At 40.8% G+C, this 22,156-nt stretch overlaps 1 protein-coding gene across 2 annotated transcripts; it reads left to right on the top strand.

Moving 5' to 3' along the window:
- Window positions 1-2,397: 2,397 nt before the first annotated feature.
- ITIH4 (inter-alpha-trypsin inhibitor heavy chain 4) lies at window positions 2,398-19,260 on the top strand. Of its 2 annotated transcripts, XM_057367977.1 has the most exons (23): window positions 2,398-2,495; window positions 3,866-4,026; window positions 4,446-4,550; window positions 5,500-5,662; window positions 5,751-5,861; window positions 5,945-6,073; window positions 6,951-7,067; window positions 7,644-7,812; window positions 8,786-8,902; window positions 10,381-10,562; window positions 10,957-11,139; window positions 11,691-11,830; window positions 12,463-12,617; window positions 13,085-13,117; window positions 13,434-13,481; window positions 13,672-13,704; window positions 14,163-14,216; window positions 14,536-14,574; window positions 15,033-15,146; window positions 15,776-15,950; window positions 17,370-17,524; window positions 18,276-18,372; window positions 18,858-19,260. In XM_057367977.1, the coding sequence occupies exons 1-23, from the start codon at window positions 2,421-2,423 to the stop codon at window positions 18,934-18,936; spliced, it is 2,634 nt and encodes an 877-aa protein (XP_057223960.1). In that variant the 5' UTR covers window positions 2,398-2,420; the 3' UTR covers window positions 18,937-19,260. The 2 variants fall into 2 exon arrangements, with proteins under 2 accessions (XP_057223960.1, XP_057223962.1); XM_057367979.1 differs by lacking the exon at window positions 14,163-14,216.
- Window positions 19,261-22,156: the final 2,896 nt, after the last annotated feature.

Genomic DNA, 22,156 nt, shown 5'->3' with positions numbered 1-22,156 from the left:
CAATGTTATAATTTCCCCTCATGCAGCTCAGCTGGGAAGGCAGAGGCTGGGTCCTCAGAGTGCCCCACCACCGAGGGAGGGATTTCAGTTCTCTCCCCAGTGACTTTTTCCTCATGTCCCCCTGGCTTGAGTGACAAGTGGGTGACAGATCCAACCACCATGTCCTGCCTGACCTTGGAGATGAGAACCCAGTGAGTGTCTTTGTACAACACGGGCCTGCTCTGAGGGGCAGCTGGGTTTTTCAACACTGTTTACTTCTTGATTTGTTGCGTTGAGCATCAAACCTGTTTTCCTCCAAACCTGACATGTTTTYCCTCAGCTGGATACTGGATATTTGTGCTCAAACACAGAGGAACCTCTGTGAGCACCTGCCATGCTTTCCACACGCTTCTGAGTCTCTACAGCACATCCGGGGGTGGTAAGGTGGGGGGTGGTAAAGTGGGTGCCACMTTTATGTAAGGAATTACTTTAATTTTACACAGTCTATACCTGATTAAGAGGTAACAGTGATMCCAAAGTTCTCTGTGCACCATGAAATGTATCATATTTGCCTTTTGTGCCCCAAACACTTGACAGATAAAATGTGACGATGCCCACGCAAATCCCAGAGAGGTTGTGGAAAGGAGCTCACATAAAGCAGCAGCAAATCTTTTGGCTTTAAGGGAAAGGCTTCCTTAAGATGTTGCTGGTGCCTTGCCTTGTCCTTTTTTTCATTTTAAAATATTATTATTTGCAGCCCAGGTCCTGCCTCCTCGCTTTAGACAATTTTTCCATGGGACCTGGGCTCATCACAGATACCTTGGCAGTGCCTTTTGCAAGATCCTTCCAAAGCATGAAAAACGTCACGGTGGAAAAAATCCCTGCCCTGATGACATTGGAGCTGCCCTTGCACTCCAATGTGCAAGGAGTTTAACAAACCCTCCTTAATTAACCTGTGATGAGAAGTTGGCAGAAKGTTGTACAATAATTACAAAAATGGTGGAGAGGGACAAATGGGGCAAAACGTTGCTTTCTTTTGTGCAATACAAGGGTCTGGCCTGCAGGTTTGCAGGCAGGGTAACAGGACGGAGGGCTATAGTTCAGCCCTGCTTTGGTTATGTTGGTGCCAATTTAGCAAAGCGCAGAAACCTCTTGTGTCCCACACAGATTCRACAGGGAAGCCAAGGAAGGTATCTGCCAGAAACATGGGATTTGGCAAACAGCTCTATTTCCAGGATATTATCAGGTTCCATCACTTGTGATTGTGACAATAAGGACTGGGGATCTTTTTTAGTTTTTCTGTCTTTTAATGTGGACCTCATCTGAAAAATGTGAGGGGCAGAGCTGACAATGCAGCCTAAATCTCTGCAGTGAAAGTAGCACTTTAACATCCATGTGATTTTACATGTGGGCATTGGAAAAGTGGTGACAGATCTACTTAATTAAAGCTAAAGCTTTGGCTCTTGCAGCTCTTAGGCCACTAAGTGTCTAATCCTGCGTATTTTAAGGGATTAAAGCATTACATTAGTTGTACAGCAGTTAAYCAAATGTACAGCAGTTAAATTTTTTGGCTTTTAAAATATATATATATTTACATGTCCAGCTATAAAGGATATGGTATTTGCAAGTGGCATAAACAGTCTGTCTGGGAGGAATGAAGTTTATTTTTTAAAACAGTTACTTAAAAGYACAAGCCTTGTAAGACTAGGCTATGTTTAGCACATTCTTTGTAGTGAACTGGTAGATGTCTGGTAAGTAATAAATTATTGAGCTCTGCTTTAGCGTCTGCTTGCAACWCTGAGGCCACTAGAAGCTTGCTCTCCACATGGACACTTTGTCTGTAGAAAAAACATTAAACAAACACAAATGCTTGTTTTTCCACAGTATCTTTGTGTTAATTTGTGACAATGAATGGTATTRCTTAGCAAGGATCATGGCTTGTCAGAGGAAGCTAAAGGGGGTATTTCACAAGTGCTGTTCTGTACTTCTCATAGGCCAGGGAGGCACAAAGGTTGAGAAAGCYACCAGCTGTAATATCTCATGTGAATGTTGCCTGTCCTGGAATCTCCAATTCTCTGAAGTGCTTGCAGTAATGTTAAGGATGTACCCTTCCAAATTATTCTGTGGAATATGGTAAAGATTCCTGCAGCTTGTTGCACAGACCAAGTCATCTGCCCAAGAGATTTCACATGACACAGTGAGATGTAATCTTAAAAAAAAGGGGGTCTCTTAATTTTGTCATGAAAACTCTAATGTGTAACAGYGAAGATCTGTTGGAAAAAAAAGCATTAGCCAAGTCTGAGTTTTACCTATGTTTAATGGGTAAATATTAAATTTCTGGGTCTCTTCAAAGTGTACCTGGGGATATCACGTAGAAGTTACTCATTAACTGATTAAGATAAATAGAGATTTCATTTGAAATTTCATCTGTTTTTTCCAAAATGGAGCAGAGAACATTGCTTGCATTGATGGTCACTTCTTCACTCATAGTKTTAGCAGAAACTCTTGCTCAGAAGGTATTTGCTATATTTTTCTAATCAATATCTCATTTGCTCATTTGGTGATGCAGTGGTATCGCGAATTGGCCCGGTAATGCAGGTAACTCTTCAAGCAGCAACCACCTGGGGAGCCCTCGGTGGATTGTGTTGAGATTTTAGAGTTTTGGGTTATTTTAAGGTYTTTTTGGTTGKTTGTTTGGGGTGTTATAGTACAAATATAGCATGAGGCATTTGCAGATGTGTCTGACCATGCTTTTCCTCAGGGATGTAAGATATCAAATTTGAAAGATCAGTAGCTCTGTCTTGGCCACCGAATGAGGTTTGGACGTTGACACAAGACCAAGCAAGGACTCTCACAGTGCCAGGGGGTTTCTGGTGAATGTTTAATAATATATATGTGATGGAAAARACAGAATCATTGAATGGCCATGTTTAGCTTGGGTAAAGTTCTGAATTTCAGCCAGTGTGCTAACTGAGAAGAGGCCACTGGATGCTATTAATCAGCAAGCAAAATATAGGAGATTAATTATCAAAATAGCTAAAAATCAATTAGCCATTGAAAAGACTTTGTGGTTGGAAAAGTAAAAATAGAAGTRCAATGATTTTCTCTGATGCTGAGTTCTATGTTTTAATCAACTATTGGATCGTTGTGAGGCTGKTGATGCCGAGATCAACCTTAGTGCCAATGCTGAAATATTGGTAGGACCTYTAAAGAGACATCCCAAATGCAAAAGAGGTGTTTATGGAGGCAGATGCGGCAGGCAACTCTCAGTCCAGCCACCCTCTGGGGTGTTCCTGGGAAGCTCCAGGATGGTGCCCTCGTCCTTTGGGCATCAAGRGCCCTGAAAGACTGAGACCAGGAGAAACATGAGTGCTCAAAGGGCATCTCTTCTTGTGCAACCAGTGAGGGGCTGGGAGGCCCATGCAGGGTTTCAAACCTGCTGAACATTGTGTGGGACACAAAGTATCAAGCTGCAAAATGGACAGCAAAGTCAACAGCATGGAGAGCAAATAAACAGTCACACAAAAAACAGGGCCTTTCCCTGGGTCAGGCTTAAAGAGGTTCCTGATGTTCCTCACATAAATCTTGGGCAATACACTGGCGTGATGCAGCAGCAGCTTCACTGTACCCCAAGGAGAGAAAAAGATTCAACAGAAGCTTCTGTGCAGCAGCAAAGTGCAGATGTAGCTGCAGRTTTTGCMTGGGGCAGTGGTTGTGGCTGCAGMGATGGGAATTAACAGATKGRTCCAGAGCAATCCCTCCCCAGTTCCAGCCAGGCTTTCTAACAATTAATTCCTTCATCTGACTTTTCCAATAGCATCATCCAGGTAAAGACTGCTTGGGAGCAAACCCTGGGTGTTTCTGTCTCAGTCTATTTTTCTTCCAGCCTTCTGTTCAAATATACAGCCTCCATGTGGACTGCAAGGTCACATCACGATTTGCTCACACTGTCATCACCAGCAGAATTGTCAACCGAGCCAATGAATCCCGAGAGGCCACCTTTGAAGTGGAGTTACCCAAGACAGCCTTCATTACCAACTTCTCCATGTAGGACCAGTCCTTACCTGCAGGGTGAAGGAGGCAGCTATGGGGGGGTTTCATCTTTGTGCTCGGGAGCTGCTGGGCAAAGAGTACAMAGAGGGTCCTCTGCAAAAATGATCTGTGGGGCAAAGTAGTTGGCAGCCAAATAGAAAAGAGGCACCCAGGGTCAAGCTGCCTGCTGTACAGGGTAGGTGACAGATGTGCTTAGTGGTGGTGTTTCTGTTCTTCCAACCTCCTCAAGACTCTGCAAGGACAAAGGGTTGTGTTGTGGTGGTGGTTCCTGGCATCCTCCTGGGTGGGGAGGGATYTGGGAGCCAAACAGTGTCCTCTGCTCATGCCCTGAGAGCCACAAAGAAATTTTCATTWAGTTTCTTTCCCCAGTGCATTCTTTCTAATATGAATTAATTTTTATGGAAACCAAACAGGTCCRTCGATGGTCAAGTATACCCAGGAATAATAAAGGAGAAAGCTGCTGCTCAAAATGCATATGACAGGGCAGTCTCCCAAGGGCAGAGCGCCGGCCTCGTCAAGTACGTTACCATTCTGAGTGAGGCTACCCCAACACCCCTCCTTGGCTTCCTGTTTAGCTGGGGGAAGATTAAACCCTAGAGACAGGCACATTTCAGTGGAAACATATGAAAATCGGTCTTGGGTTCTTGGTGGGAGGGACAGTGCGTGTGTATATATATATATATATATATATATATATATATATATATACACACTATAATTTTTTACATATATATATTCACATATATATGATCTATATGTGATCTTGCAATGGGCTCTAGTGGGAAGCGTCCCTGCTTAGCATTGTCCTGGGACTTGCTGTCATAGAATCACTGAATCACAGATCACAGAATGTTCTTGTAAGGGACCCACAATGACCATCAAGTCTAATTTTTAAGTGAATAGTCCATACAGAGATTGAACCCACAACCTTGGGGTTTTAGCACCATGTTCTGTCGGATTGAGCTACTCTGAGGGTCAAGGGACCTCAAAGATCGTCTAGTTCCAAACCCCTTACTGTGAGCAGGGCCACATTTCACTATATCAGGTTGCTTAGAGCTCCATCCAGCCTGGCTCCCTGTCACACAAGAGCACCTTGCCACATTGTGATGATGCTCAGAATCTGCTTCCTCACAGGCAAGAGGACCATGGCACTTGAGCAGATATCACAGTTTCAGGGCTCATTTAATCTGTGCTTCACAGGAATTCAGTCTGAGGCATGCAAGGGTGTCTCCTCCATTTCCCAGCTTGCAAACACTGATGGCACATCAGTGTAACATATGTGATGGACACAATAGCACCTGCAATGCAAAAAATCTTCTCTGTGATGAACAGCATTTACTACTACTTTTTTTTTTTTTAATTTATCCCATATAGCCCTTTGGCCATTATTTTGCACGCTTCATAAACTCTGGCCACTGCAAGGAAACCTTTCCTGCAAGAGGTAAATCCTTGTTCTTCCCCTGCTAGAATTACAGACAGAAAGCTGGAGAAGTTCCACGTGTCTGTCAGCATTGCAGCCGCCAGCAAAGTCACTTTTGAGCTGACCTATGAGGAGCTGCTGAAGCGGCAGCTGGGGAAGTATGAGCTGCTCATCAAGGTCCACCCCAAACAGCTGGTTAAGCACTTCCAGGTGAGCTGGGCAGGGAGCAGTGCCTTGGTTTTTGGGCACAGCCATGTTCCCTCTGAGATGCTGATGCTGATTTCTTCTCCACTGTCAGATCGATGTGCACATCTTTGAGCCCCAAGGCATTCACTTCTTGGAGACAGACAGCACATTCATGACAAACGAGTTAACAGAGGCACTCACCAAAGTGCAGAATGAAACCAAGGTAAAGCAGCCGCTGCCAGAGGTTACTGCCAGTGGCAGCTCTAAGTTATATCACTTTAAATCTTTTCTTCTGGTTGCTTTCAGGCTCATATTTTATTTAAGCCAACTTTAGATCAGCAGAAGATAAATTCTGAACTCGATGAGACACTCCTCAATGGTGATTTTGTTGTGCGTTACGATGTTAAGAGAGATGCCACTGCAGGTGATATACAGGTAAAAATCAAATAGAAATGAAAATGCTTTCAAATCACAGATAAGTCTGAATGTGAAGTGCAATCAGCAAAATGGCAACATTTGCGTTGAAACACCAAGAATAACAGGAAAAGCATTTTCTGTTAATCCAGGGTCAGCAGGAACTGAAGGCACTTGGTAAATCCCCAGAGACACCAGATATGTTGCAAAAACGGATCACTCAGGAGAAATAATATTTCAAATTTTATTCAAATACCAAATCTATATTGGCATTTCATAGATGCGCCTTTGCACTCTTTTTTTAACTATTATTTTGACTCCTCTAAACTATATTTGTCATTTCTCGTAAATGAAGTTTACAGGAATGTGATTTATATAACTCAAAAAATATTAAAATGATGCTTGGTCTTCTGGTGTATTTGTGATAACTGAGGCATAACTACATACAGCAGGAACTTAAGAAATATTTATGAACTGATGAATAYTCTAGGGAATAAAATAGAGTATTTTCCATAACATTTCACTAAAGAAGTATACACGGGTGTGCTAAAAGGTGGCAGCCACAGTCATTCAGCAGAGATGTGCTCATAGGTAATGATAAAGGGGTAATGTRGTATACGATGATGATATATGCATAAATCACACATATGGAACTCGGGTGTCTCATATATATGTATGTATGCATGCTGCTCTCTTATAATTTTCTCTCTACAGACAGTCWTGCTTCTAGCTAGGAAATACATTTTAATTTCTTTAATTTAAATGTTTTGATTTGGGCTTATYGAGAAGAGTAGAATGTTGAGCATGCATCCCACTTCTTGCCATGCCAAAATGTTAAGATTTATTCTTTAATACTTTAGGTGTACTTTTATAGGTGATTTCCCATTCTGTATTTCAGATTGTCAATGGATATTTTGTGCATTACTTTGCACCCCAAGAAATGCCAGTATTTCCCAAAAATGTCATCTTTGTTATAGACCGAAGTGGCTCCATGACAGGCAGAAAAATTGAACAGGTAACTTCTGTCAAAGCATGACCTCTGTTAGCAGCCGTAACAGGCACCCCAGCCTTCCAAGGAAGCAACTGGGAATTTCTCATTTGAAACACACACTGGTTTTGTACACAGCAAAATGTTCAGATGTACCAAAATGCTTGAAAATACATATGCACAGATTGAAGCTAGTGAAGAGCAACACCTGACTGGCACAGCTGTTCTCCCAGCTACCAAACACTGACGCAGAGACTACTTTCTGGCTTCATAGTTGCAAAATACTTTGCTTTTTCTTTTCTTTAATGAAGCTTGAAGAGTTAATTTATCTGTTTTACATTTATTGATGACTCTGTATGTATCTCTGCTTTGAGAGCAGACAAGCCCCCTATAGCCCTCATCCGTGGGGGTTTGAGCCTGTAAGTTAAGTGAATTGGCCATTTGTGATGGTCTCAACCTAAAACATACCATTAGGGCTTAATAAAGGCGTTGGGCTGCATCTGGAACAGCACTGCAGAGAACTCCATTATTACCCTGCAGTTTCAATCCCAGTTCTGGCAAAGAAGTAGGAATAATAAAGTGGTTCTCTTCTCCTTGGAACAGACAAGGGATGCCCTGTTGAAGATTTTGCAGGATCTCCGCCCAGAAGATCATTTCAACTTTATCACCTTCAGCAACAAAGTGGTGGAGTGGAAGAGCTCTTTGCTGCCAGCCACTGAGGAGAATGTGGCCAGTGCTGCAGCATTCGTGCAGACTCTAACTGCCAGGGGAGGTACACATGCTTGTAACCACAAATATGCACCCAATGGAATGAATTGCTTAGAAAATAGTTTATTTTATTAGTTATATAGTGCCGCAGAGCTACCAAGCAAATCAGACAGTTTTTAATACTTACAAGTAATGAGTGGAAAAGAAAGCTTGTGAGTAGACAGACTGGTGACTACATTATGAGATAGCTATAGATATATGTAAAAGATGCTTGCATCACATCTATGAACCATACAAGCCACAAAGTTTTGTTTCCAGTTTTTATCACAGAAATAATGGGAAGATTCCCTGATAGTGTGTTTTCTTCTACAGAAGAATGGCAACTCACTCCACATTTGACAGCAATTTCCTGATTGTTTTTAATCAAAGGTCCCCTTGTAAAAACAAAAACCACATCTGGATTTATATTCCATTGTAAGCAAACCATGCCACAGAAACAGAACAGGTAAACAGACATGTGGCTTTTCAGTTACTGCATCAGTCAGTGTGCTTGGTGTTAYTGTTTAATTCTAAGCTTGTCTCAAGGGCTCTGTMTCCCATACTGTTATATTGTCAGTGYTAAYGTAAGTTCCCTTACCCCAGGCACTAACACCAATAAACCCACATGTGCTCAGCTCATTTCTCTGACTTCTTGTATAAGGCAAGGAAATGTTTCTTAAATATAGGTTAACAGATGACAGTGTGTTTACTTAAGCACTTTCTAATGACTCGAGACATGTTTGTATTTCCCATGATATATGTGTGGAAAATGCTCCCAAAGGAATACTCCAGCACTGCAATTGCAATAAAATACCCCGTAATTAAGTCCAGTAGGCTAAGTCCCTAAATCCTCCTCTCTTGGAAGGATTACTTTGGATAAAGTAAGGATAGAGTTGCAGACAACTTTAAACAACTCTGCAAGGCCTCTGCAGATGAAGGGCAGCAATCTCCAGATGATTATCTTRTTTGGGTGTGTGATGCCTGTATTCTCATTACAGGCACAGATATCAATGGTGCYCTGCTGGCTGCTGTGAGCACACTGGACAAAGATGAGGGGCTGCCAGAGCGCAGTGTCTCCATGATTATTTTGCTGACAGATGGCCAGCCTACTTCTGGTGAGTGAACACTACCCTCAGTTCTCTCTCTTCTGGGTTTTTTTAACTTTTACGCTTTCATCCCTATGCTGATAGACCTAGTGTGTGTTTCAGAATAGCTTTGGAATATGCAGGCTGAGCTACTGCTRGATCTGGAGAGGGTGATTATGAGAAGGCTCTGCCAAGGGCAGTAAGGAGTGATGGCAARGCCTGCCTGCCTGTGACTTCACATCCTTTAGCTGGGAATTGTTTTGCTGCATACCATTGGCTTCCCATTTTATAAACTCAAGGGACTTGGACATACTCCAGGYACAACCAAAATACAAAAATAAAATATCTAGAAACAGCACATGGATGTTTTGCAGATACTATGTACAGTCCCATTTGAGTGGTATTGCTTGTGTTTCTTCACCTTCCTTGCCTCAAACTTGAGGTATTTTCAAGGTGCTTCTTGATTTGAATTCTTGTCCACGTCTGAATTAGTGATCAGCTGTGACAGCAYAAACCAAAGGACTGACTGAGATGGAAATATAGTGTGAAATAACTCTCAATGCAGTGGCACTAAATTCCTYGTTCTGAGCAGGGATTTGTCTCAGTTTTCTGTGGCATCAGCATCACTCCAAGGCCAGCAATTTTAATTCTTCTATAAGCTCTCTAATAAGATCAATCTGCCTTTTGGATTGTGTGACCCATTCTRCATTGGGGTTTGTTTATTTTGTTTGGGTTTTTAAATAAAATTCAGCTCACAGTGCTGCCTCTCCAGCACAACCACGGTGAGTCTSCAGCGCTCCCCAGATCCGGCAGTTGGAAATCCAGGATGGAGTGTCAGGCATTATTGCATACGCTACCTTCCTTGGCAAAGCAGCTGAAAGGGAATAATCTGAGATGCTCCCATGATATTATTACAGGAAATAACAGTTTCTGCCTGGAAATGCTGATGGAGAAGCTCTCCACACAGGGCCATCAGCAGCTCTTCAAATGGAGTAAGATGATGGTGTGAAAATCTCTTGCCTCTGTCACACAAAGGAACTGGGAGAGAAGCGTGACTGAGTTCATTGGCAGTTTGTTGGAACTGCACCATTAACCAATCCATTCTTTTCTGAATTGACACACATAATTTTTATGGATGGTACTTGTCTTTTGAATGCTTGATGAAGTGTATCCATCCCTCATGTTGTTAACTTGTAGTGTRTGTCCCTTCTGTACTAAAAACCTCCTCTGGCCCTGTAATCCTATAAAATATTTTGCACTTAGCCATGACAACATCAGTAGAACCTAGTAAAAGTCATTAARGGGGAGAATCACGTTCTGGCACTCAATGTGCAGAGTGCTGCTTTCATCTCCAATTCAATTACCAGCATTCTATCCCATATCTCTTTAGTATTTTACTCTGAATTATTTTTAAAAACTTTAGGCAGAATTTTCCATTAACCTGCTGCAGTCTTTTTGCACTTGAAAACACCCAAACTCACAATGGTATGYTTTTGTTTCAATTACAGGTGAGAGAAATGTGGAAGTAATTCAAGAAAACATTCAGAAAGCAATMAATGGGAAATATGCTCTATTCTGTCTTGGCTTCGGGTTTGATGTCAGTTATAAATTCCTGGAGAAAATGGCCCTCAGCAATGGGGGAATAGCACGGCGTATATATGAAAATGCTGATGCAGCCTTGCAGCTCCAGGTCAGGAGTAAGGCATGTGCCAGAAAAGCCATCTATCAGCTTCAGCTTGTGCCTAGTCCTAGCAGCAAAATCACAGATTTGCTGAAATTAAATGTTGGGCTTGATTTTAACTTGTAAATTATGGAGGGAGGAAGGCAGTTTTGGGATATCTGAGGGTTTGTACCCTCCATGCATCCTTTACTCAAAGTTGAAGTCCTCAAATCAGCTGCATTCAGACAAACTGGGAAATTCACACATTTCTGTACTGCAGGTGAAGTGGACAATTTCTGAGTTTGCAGTAGTCTTGCACTACTAAAGAAAAAGCTTTTTAAGGGGTTTATAGACACTTAACATACTGCTTTGCACAATTTTGCTGTCATTTATGTGTGTTCTCTGTCTTACTGCTTATTTTTAGGGCTTTTATCAAGAAGTGGCTACCCCAATATTAATGCAAATTGAAATGCAGTATCCAGAAAATGCCATTGAAGGATTAACCAAGAACAATTTCAAGCTGTTTTTTGAAGGATCTGAAATTATAGTGTCTGGAAAAATTAGCAGTGAGCTGGATCTTTTGCCAGTAGAAATTAAAGCTCAGTCAGTAAGTATTTAGTGTACTAGCTGTGAAAATATCTCTTCCTTCTGTCTTTTGTGGCACAATAGGAGGCTTCAAGAAGCATTTTGTGTTCAGCATATGTTCTTTATATTTGGGCATTCAGTTATCTTCCCATTGTTTGAACTCCMAAATAATTCCCTAAAATTACCCTCTCTTGAACTTGCTACAAAAGAAAAGCCTTGAAGAATATCCACAAATGACCAAACAGCAATTTTAATTCTACAAAACCCATAATATTTTGGCCTTTTAAGCACTTTTAGGTTTGTATAGTTACAATGAAGCAGAAAATCTCAATTATTCATCTCAAAAATGTTGCAATAGAAAAATTTAATTACCTCCTTTTTTTCATCATAGTTTCAAGTCCAGAAAGAGATATCTAAAATATATGTGCTTARATAGTTAGGAGTTGCATTTTCCAATAGGAAAAAACAAAATTGAARGACAATTGGTACTGAAAGATACTCTTCTAAGTCTAATAATGTGACTATAAATGAAGTCTGGAGCTTTTTTTGATGATCAGTTTTCTCCCACTTCAGCACATGAGTGACTTGACTCTTAAAGAAGAAGCAAATATCAAAGAGAAGGAGCAAGTTTTCCAAAATCAAAGATACATCTTTGGGAATTTCATAGAGAGACTGTGGGCTTACTTAACCATTCAGCAGCTTCTGGAAAAAGCGTAAGCTATTTTAATGCTTTGTGTAACAAATTTCTAACTCTTAAACCACAAATTCCTTATTCACAAATTATATGATCAGAAAATACAAAGATACAGAAATATACTTCTCCAGAAAGTGTAAGAAACATAAGAAACTGAGAAAATACTACATTATTGTATGATGACCATGAAGTGCCTTTTGSTTTATGATAACACTACAAGATTCAATTTTATATATATATGAAAACATAATGTAAAACATTCACCATGACATTACTATGAAATGGATTTCAATTGTATGGATTGTGTTGACCTGTTCTTGCACACCCAGAAATTTTCTGTAGATAAGGAAATGGCAATAGCTAGGGAGCATAACGTAAGTACATCCATACATATTGGGTCTATGAAGATATTTCATAGATCATGTCTCTATTATTTTTATGTATTTAAACCATACATAKGCTTCAGTGTTGCAAAGAATTAAGCATTTCCATAATTTCAGCCACATGAACAGCTGAGTTATCCCCATAAGACTACTGACCCTTCCATAATAAAAAATACCTGTGAAGACAAAACTAATATGTAAAGGAATCTGAAGACAACTTGTCCATAGTCTCTACATGTTGTTTCTTCATCATTAACACAGACTTTAGTATTTCAGCCCAAGAAGAGGACCAGAAGGCCCTGGAGGCCCAAGCCTTGGATCTGTCCCTGCGGTACAGCTTTGTCACACCCCTCACTTCCATGGTGGTCACCAAACCCKCTGACCAGGAGCAGGAGGAGCTGGCAAACAAACCCACCGAGGCTGGTAAAAACAGCCCCCTGAAACACTCTGCTCTTGATTAATTGTTGTTGACTTCCACTTAGCTTCATTTGATAGAGATGCAAACCAGAGGCAGGAGTTAAGGGATTAGCTTCCTTTCAAAATAAAACACGCAGGATTTTTTTGAAAGGTGAAGTGATGAAACAAGCACTACTATTGAAAYGGAAAATAGTTTGTTTAAATATTAACTAAAGGCTGTCTAATAGCTGTTACTGTTACTTTCCTGACAATGCAAAAGAGTTCCATACTTTTCTCTGTAGCATTTAAGTGGAAAAAAAGAATGCAGGGGGGRAAAATCTGGCCTCAGAGTTTTGCAAGTGCTCTACCCACCCATCCTTTAACCCAGCAAACCTCATCACTTAAGCCTGTGTCCCAGTTTGCTGGTTTGCCCATGGGTAAATTAATTCAGTATTGACTGTATGACACTGATTTGTCCCTCTTCCTCTTGACAGACAATGAGAAGCCCAGCAGTCTTCCAGCGGGAGGTAAATGTTTTCTACTTTTCCAATAGCATATTTTCATAGTCTCCAATGRAAAAAAMCCCAACRAAACAAAAAACCCAGTTCATGGTGGTTGTTCTAGAGAGGGAAGTATCTGAGATTTGGAAAAATGTGTGAAGTAAATTGTAAGCAATGCCTGCCCCAGTCTGTGCAGGGTTTGGAGGGATAACAGGGTCAAAGGGAGAAAATCTTCCATTGAGAAAGTCTCAAAAGTCAAAATCATCTATGCTTTTGAGGAAAAGTAGTTCTTCAAGTGAATAGTATTAATGATGCTTTCTGCTTCTTCCTACCATTTGTGAAGCATCTTTCAAGAAATTCCGCTCAAGAATGCCTTCTGAGGATGATATAGGTATTTTTTCCCCTCTCTTTCTGGAAATAGCATTTGTTTGAATAATAATGCTGCCCTGTTTTTAGAGATTACCTCTTTCAAAGTGGTGCTGGGGAGTTTAATAGCAGAAAACTCCCTGAACAGAAGCACTCCTGTAAGATATATGATGCCATCATGATTAAAACACAAATACTCTCCTTTCTTTCTCCAGTTGCTCATRGAGGGATGAGTGCGTCACTTCCTGGTAAGTACTCCTCTGTTTTTACTCAGAATAATTCTATAAAGTTCATTTCATATACAGGTCATAGCAACGTTACTTTAATAAATACATTTTGATTGGCTATGCCTGCCAGATACACAATTTAGTTTTCATTATATGTATTTCATTCCACAGATATTTTATAAACTTTGGAAAACAATCTTGGTTTCCTTTCAGAAATATAAAAAATATTATACCTCCTGAAAATAAATGTGAAAGATCTGGAAAAGTATCTGTTAGTAAGCTGAAAGAAATTGATGTAAAATATATGTTTTTGGATATATAATCAATGGATGTAAAAAAAATTAATGTACCAATCCTGGGATATCCAGAACAGTCAGTGAGCAACAATCAGGACAGATTCCCTGTTTCAAAGGGTGGAGAGGGAGATCCAAGGCATAAACCCAAAGAAACAAAACATTGGGAAAAACCTTTTCTTTCAGGTCGAAGGCACTCTGAGTTCAAATCTGGCAGCAACAGAAAGATATCTTCAGCAGGTGACCACTGCCAGGGGGGGTGAGAGGAGTTGGGCTGGGTGTGCTGCATTCAACACTGCACTGTGACCCTTGAAAGCACAGCTCTAAATCCTCAGCTCCACCTGAGCATGGCCTCATGCCATGGTCCATCCTGAGGGAAATAGGCACTGGATGTTTTGCTTTTTTCCTCCTTTGGACATTTTGTCTTAGGCAAAGCTCTCCATAGTAGTCAGTAAAGAGCTTGCTAAAAAGTCTTCTGTCCAGCATTTGTCCTGGTTAATTAGCTGACTTAGAGAAAAATATTTAATTAAACTCTTCTTACTAATTTTAAGTATTTTAGTTTCCAGGTTTAGAGACCACCTAAGAGCACAACCTACTGGTAAGTGATACACATCCTAGTCCCATTTCAATCATTAATAGAATTGTAATGTAATGCTTTGTCTGACTGCATCAACTATGAGAATCTTTTACCTCTTCTTGCAAATCTTGGCTAATTCTTTCCACTTGAGTAGAAAGTATCCCTGTGTTCCATGAGAAAACCTCTTTGACTCAAGGATGTATGAAATGCAGTACAACAGATCTTCAGCCTCAGCTTTCTTAAGGGTTCATTGTCCTTAGTAAACTCAATATTTAAAAATCTGTTGGTTTCATTCATATCAAGGTGCTGTGTTTYGGTGTGCTTTTCAACAATTATTATTGTGTTTTTAATCATTCTATTCTATAAAAGCTATAACTGATGTTTTAGGTATAAATTTGCAAAGTATTTTTGCTGTGCCTTTCCAAAGGTCACAGGTTAGATTTTTTCCTGTTGATGATATTGTTCTTCTGTCTTTTCAGCCAATGAACATCCACAATTTCTCTTRCACCTACCTAAACAAAATGAGAGAATCTGCTTAAATATTGATAAAAGTGCACAAACCTCTGTCCACCTGCTGTCAGATCCAGAGCAAGGTGAGCCACTCTACCCCTGCTACCAAGGAAAGTACTTGTTCTATGAGTGCAGTGGGTGTCTTTGGGAGTCACCCCCTCTCATAAAGAGCCATCTTATACCTGCTACCTTGCACTGACCAGAGAGGCTGTGGTTACTTCTGCCTTTCTGTTAGGCAGTATTAATTGTGCAACAGCTGAGGGCATTTCTCACAGTTCTGGTTGAGGGTCACGTCCTCCTTCTGGTGTTGCATCCTTGGTACTTAGGGTTTTCTCCTAGCCAGCCCTTGGGGCTTTGGAGGATACAGAGACTTCAAACCTCATGGTYCCTGTGTGCCAACAGAAAGATGCATGCTCTGGATGCCCTGCAGTTTTTCCGTGGTCCTGTACTCAAGAAGCCATGGCCTGGGCACCAGGCACCTGCTCTGATTATGGAACAGAGACACCTCTCTGCAGGAGGTAGAAGTATGGGGTTAAACAGGTTCTAGAGACCCCACTGTAGTCTTGGGGCATGTGGAGCTGAAGTCCAAGGTACTGTGCCCCACAAAACCAGATTCAAGACCCTGGAGTTGTTTCAATGACAAAGCTTTATTAAGATCACTTGTAYCTTAAAAGAACAATCACCTGACAAATTGCTCTCAATGGCATTAAAGGACTCACTGTAATGGGGAAACTTGGAGATGGAATGAATCACTTTGTGCAGTTTGATATTAACTATGTGAATCCCCCCGTGCAAATCCGTGTCTCCACTCATGGGATCATTGTAAGCCACAATAACAAGAGCACTCAGCTGTCATGGACAAAGTCAGCCTCCTCCACCATCCAAGGGTAAGAAACATCTCCCTGTCCTTTCCTAAACTTGAGAATGTGTCAGATCTTGGTTCATTCAGGCCTCCATTTTCCCATTTACCCCAAGTAAGTGCTCCAAATGTCCTTATCCAGCAGGTATTTCAGTGGGAGTAGCAGCAGGACATCTTCATAATCCCCCATTTCAAATATGGAGAACAAAATAAGTTTGATTTTAATTCTCTCTATGCCTGTCAAAAGAGCCAGAACAACTGCACCACCAGCCTGCTGTTCATGTATTTATGTTCCAAAGGAAAGGAGCTACAGCTATGCAGAGCATGGTGCCACCAGCAGGCACCAGCAGGCTACCAGCAGGCTCTTTGTGTTCCTCCAGGGCAGAACAAGCACTGCCAAGTGATGCCTTTGACATTTACTGTCCTTTTTATACAGCACTTGGCTCCACACAGGCTGGGGCTTGCTTTCTCCTCAGTTTGAGCAATAACTCCCATCTGGGCRGATGACATTTTTTATGGGCAGGCATAAAGTGTTGGAATAGCTGTCTGTAACTAAATGCCCACTGCAGGAGAAGGAATAGTTTAAAAGCAGACTTTATTTGTTAGAGTAATTWGATCAGGATYCTTCATTACTCCAGGAAAGAGATGAGTGTAGCTGGTTCCCCCAGCCTATTTATATTGCTGGAATAAGTCTCCACAAGGATCTACTGCTGGCCTGGGGCAGACAGGACACACATCACTGCTCCCTCACAGGCAGTTCTAGACAATAACAAGTCCTACAACAACTGCTTTCAATTATTGTTGTAATCCAAATAGAGCCAAAAACTTGCTGGATTTATGTTCCAGTATAATTCACCAAGCAGGATGATCCTCCTGCCTCAAACAGCACCAGAGCCCTTGCACCCACAGTGCTGTGTACACCAGCACTCAGGGGTGGCTTTGTCAAACCTGTCTGCAGGGAGCAAAATGGCAGTGACATTTGTRTTCTGCAAGCTCACCTGGGATCACAGTAACATTAATGAGACAGAAGAAGGTCTGAAAAAGAAGAAGGTCTTTCAGACAGCAAGGTCTGAAAAACTTGTGAACTATCCAAGAAAAAAGTATTTGTCTTGTTCATAAAACAGATTGAATTATTTTTAGTCTACCTTTTTTCTCATTAAAATGCTGAGAATTTTTTTCCCATCCAAGCATTTCTTGTCATTATGGATAATAAGGTATATTCATCAGCAAAAAATTGTTCTCTGGTATATTTGCAAGACCAGTTGTGCAGCACTGAGAGAAAAAATAATCTACTCAACATTTCTGCTTAAAATAACTACAAACAGATCAGGTAAAAGGCAGYTGCAAAGAGACAAAAATTAAATTCTTTTGATTAATTAATGTCAGTTAGTTAAATATATATTCTTTCTTCACATTTTTGGAAATAATTTCATCATTTACTTCCTAGGCTGAGAGTGTCAGTTGAAAAGGAAAGGAGTGTTACAGCGTCACTGCCTGATAYGGTCACAGTAAAAGTTTCCTTGGTCAGGTTTCCAGATACTCTCCTTGGGCTCTATTTCCTGAACACCGACCGTTTTTCGGACAAAGTCAGTGGAGTTCTGGGTGTGTATCATTGTGGATGYGTGCAGCAAAGGAGGATGGTCTTGTAACTCAGCTCCTGACGTGAGAATAGTCGGGGGTTTGTTTCAGGAGTTCGGGAGTTCTTAAGAAACTTTGCGTTTTATTTATTCTTTTTTGAGATTTAACTTCTATTGCCCAGCAATCCCAAAGAGGGGAGGTCTCACCCTRGAAACACAACACACATAACACAATGCTTTTCCACTCACAACCCTAAGTAGGCCATTATGGGTTTAGAGGAYGTTAAAATAAGACACAAATAATAGTTGGGCTTAACCTCAACAGTACTGTGGAATGACATGATTAATTCAGCAAATTCATTTGATGTCAAATAATAGACCATTAATAATGGACATAAAATTGTAAACAGTCATGGTTAGAAAATGAAAGCCAGCTGGTCCTGAATGTCTCGGCTCCAAAAATCCTGGTGGGACTAAAGTTGAAGTTATTTTGGAAACTGAGAGGCTGCATATTCCAAAAACCACAAGAAATAAATAATTGTGAAAACCTATCAGAGCAAGCCTGAACCTTCGTGTGGAGAATGTTAAGGATAATAGGAGATCACAGCTGAAACACAGGAATTTTTTAAACTTACTAATGGAGCATCTAAATGTGATCTTTTTGTTTTCTGAAATGAAGAGCTGCTCTCCTGGTGTTAGAGCTGCCATTTGGGTTAAAAAACCAGCAACACTCAGCTGGTTTGTGTTTTTAAATAATTTGTATGTCTGTTTCTTAGGTCAATTTTATTCAAAAGCACAACTTGGGGATAACTCCAACAACAATCAGAGAGCTGGGGAAAGACTYCTGAGGGCATACGAGCACCAAGTTTCCAGGTACCAGATACGGGGGATGTGTGTGCTTTGAGTTGTATTTTATCAGCAAATACAGGAGATCAAAATAAACTAAACAGAGGGATTATGGTAAGARCACACCTCTTTGGTATAAATAACTTTTGCTTTATTTTTTTCCTAACAGCCTGAATTTGTTGCTTAAGTGATGCTRTAAGACTCAAGGCTCCTATTTCATTGAGGGGAAATAATCATATCCTGGGGGTACAGCTTGCATTCTTTTCCTGGACAGTGATGCTGTTTCCTCAGTTAGATTTACCATGACAAACATGCTTTATACTTCAGTGGGTTTTAGCCAGTCTGTGTAGTGGTGAAGATATGTTGTGAGTGTGCAGGTTCTGGGAGGGCTGAGGTGCAGCTCTGCCCACCATGGGCCTCTGACTCCTGGTGCCATCTGCACATCAGGGCAATTCTAGCCCTGCCTTTCTGATTGTGTTATCACAATTTTTCTTGTTTTGACTTCATTTCAGGTTGCTCAAGAAAGATTACAGGCTTGAGCCAGCCAGTGATCCTGCTGTTTCCTGCTGGTCGATAAATCTAACTCCCTAGAAAAAGAAGTTTCTTTGAAGAAAACTATRCAAATTAAGCTCTTCCAAGTATTTTTGATATTTTCATCAAGAAAATCACAGTTAAAGCCATGYTGTTACTCTATATATAAATGTCAGAAATGTCTTATCTTGAAATAATTACACTTTCAAGATATGATCATGCTTGCTTCTTTGCTATTTGAAAATGGTTTCTAATCTGCAATGTGGTTTTGTTGTTGAAGATTTATATGAATGAACTAAATAAAATTGACATTATCAGCTCACCATTTGATATGGACRCACAGACTTAGGTTTCCAAATAAAAATCAGTAGTGGCATCATCCAAGCCAACAAATGTGTCATGCAAACAGTAATAGATTCCTAAAATTTTCTCTATCCAGTTATATATGATGGTTCTTGAACTATGTGTTTTGTGAAATCAGGATGAAGTTTAAGGCGGTATTAGTTTACCATGTCTCTCATGTTCTGTTTCATTGCTCTATTAGGGTTCTCTTGAAGGTTGTTCAGTCAGCYCATTCAAAGCTCATGTAATCAGCAGTGGCTGTGCATGGGGATGGCAGACCCACAGCAGCAGTGGTCTAGTTCATTGTTGCAAAATCCTCCCTTTCAAAAACTGCAGAACAGCCATTGACTGGTTGCAAGACCTCTGGTTGCAAAAGGCAGCATTTCAACCCSGAAAGTTAGCAGCTTTTTTTGGCACCATTTCATACAGCATTTTGCAAATATTGGAAGATGTTTTACAAATAATGAACAGCTCAAACCCAACTTGCTTGTTACAGAGGTAACCCTGCAGAGTAAATACAGAAGCCTCTGCCCAGGGAATCCAAGCTGTAGTTTCASTCTTCTGCTTTTTCATATGATTTTGTGTTTTAGAATTTCAATTCCTTTGTATCTTTGAACCCATAAATAYGCCAGCATTGTAGACAGTTTAACAGAAGTTGCTTTCTATCCTGCCAATAATATATAACTKTAAAAACCTTATTATTCTAAACCAATGTACTAAAAGAGAAATGATTCCTTGCCAAAGTCAACAAGCTAAAACACACTGTGTAATTAGAAGCCTGTTTTTTAAAAGAACTGTGCAGACATTATGCCAAGATATGTTTGTGTGAATTGCTTGTACTTTCAAGGTGCTGATTTTGCTGGACAAATTATATGACAATGTGGAATTTGGAAACTGGAAGCACCAGATTGCTCACTTCACTGCATCAAACACAGGCTTCCCAATCTGACTGTTTCCATTATAGATGAACTTGGGATTTGAATCACAAGCTGTTGATTCTGGGGTTTATCAGCAGACTTACTACCAATTAAATATTCYCTATTTTCAGTTATAGGGTGTCTGTGTCACCTCCTGCCCTGCTGTCAGCTGCAGGGATAGAAACAGCACTGATTTGGGACAGTGGCTCATGGCTGGRGCAGCTTTCACCTGGGACCCTCTGCTTTAAGTGTGGCTCAAGCAGATACAGGAGACACTTGAGAGCTGCACACAAACTACAGTGCCTGAGGCTCCCCAGGCAGCTGCTGCCCTGCTAATGCAGTTCTCCCTTGCTGCTAGGTAGCTGTGGGCCAGGGGATTTATTATGGTATGATGGAAACACTTCACATAATTCAAAGATTTTTTCTGACTTTAAATAGACAAGTTCTGCTGACAGATTTCTGTGCTTTCTGTAGCAGCCCAAAGTTGCTGGTGTGCCTGCAGCTCCCAAATCTGTGTAGTGCTGCTTCCCCCTGCATGTGTGCCTTTCATTCTGTAAGTGGGTGTCATTCCACTCTTCTCCGCCTGASTTGTGTCTTAATTTGTTGTTTAGTGACTCCCCTCCTGTGCTTTCCAAACTCCAAGGAGAGTTCTGATGGGTTTCTGATTTCCTAYGCTCCCTTCCCTCATTTGGAAGCTGAAGGCAGATGCAGTAGTAAATATYTGGCATTCTGTAATTTATAATTCCAATGCAAAATAGTGTCAGTGTGTATGTAACAGATGTAAACATATCTCACAGGACATATCCCCACACTTGCCTTTTAACAACCATTCTAGCCATCAGCAGGAGGAGTAAATGTTTTGTCTAACTGGAACCATCTGTCTGTTGCTTCTCTCTGCSCTCCTTGTTACCTTTAGCTCCACTTGCTGTTATCTCCTACCTTGCAGGAATCTCCAAGTGCTTCTTGAACCATGCAAAAGCAGAGCAGAGCCCGAGAGCAACTCGTGGCTGCCATTTCAGTTACAGACAAGATCCTGTCAGCTCTGGAGATTTGCCTCATCCCYGTAAACCAAACAGCAAAGTTCTGGCTGGCCCAGGATTGCCTTGTGCCCAAACTGACAGCCAGGTAGGTCAAGGTCTGCTGTCCCCTGCTCTGGTTTATTGTGTTAATGCAGTTGAGGATGGGATCAGCCCTGATGGGCAGTCCCAGAGCTGCTGTCTCAGGATCCAAAATGGATCATTGTTTTATTTCATTCTATTCCATCTAATTAGTTATCTTAGAACAAAAATTTAGAACCATGTAAACATAATCTTGCTAGTTGCAATGTTCTGGTCTTCTCTTATTCCTTCCTATTGCTCTCCCTGCCTCCYTCATTTTTCAGTAACTTATTACCCTCTGTAGAAATTATTGTTTTCTTTCACCACTTTTGTCTGGATTTAGCAAGCAGAGATATGTAGCCACTACGACACACTCTATCCTCACCAGGTTTTTGCTTCTACAAAACTGCTTTCAGTAAAGAATTTTGTTCCTGGAAAAGGCCTGTACCTCCCACAAATTTAACAATAAGTATATTTTTCCTCTGTTCTTTTCTCTTTGATTTTCCTGATGCATTTTTGTTCACCTCTACCCTTGTTCTTTCAACTTAACAAATCACCTCTTGTATCATCTCAGTTTCTCCCACGACACTCCTCTTTCCTCATGTGTGTCTGCATCCTAGTTTTCCACACAGTGACTTTCCTTGTCCTACCACTTTTGGGGAATTTTCTGTTCTGCCATGTGAGACCACAACTGCCTCATTGTGGCTGATTTGATTAAAATAAATCTTGAAGTAAATAAGAAATAWAGAAGGGCAGGGGAGAGAACATGTTTTTGGTAGGGTGGGGTTTTTGCTTTAGAAGCAATAGCTTCCGATTTCTTGCAGTATAAAATGATTATATACTTCTTGTCCTGAATATGTTCATAAGTTCTTTTATGGCAGCAGAAGGAGGAGTCTTACACAAGAAAGATACAGTACAAAAGAG

The sequence above is a fragment of the Malurus melanocephalus genome, unplaced genomic scaffold, assembly GCF_030028575.1.
Source record: "Malurus melanocephalus ecotype Western Australia unplaced genomic scaffold, MMel_1.1 scaffold_87, whole genome shotgun sequence".
Lineage (NCBI taxonomy): Eukaryota > Metazoa > Chordata > Aves > Passeriformes > Maluridae > Malurus > Malurus melanocephalus.
The sequence above is the reverse complement of the archived record's forward strand: the minus strand, read 5'-3'. Positions and strand labels throughout refer to the sequence as shown.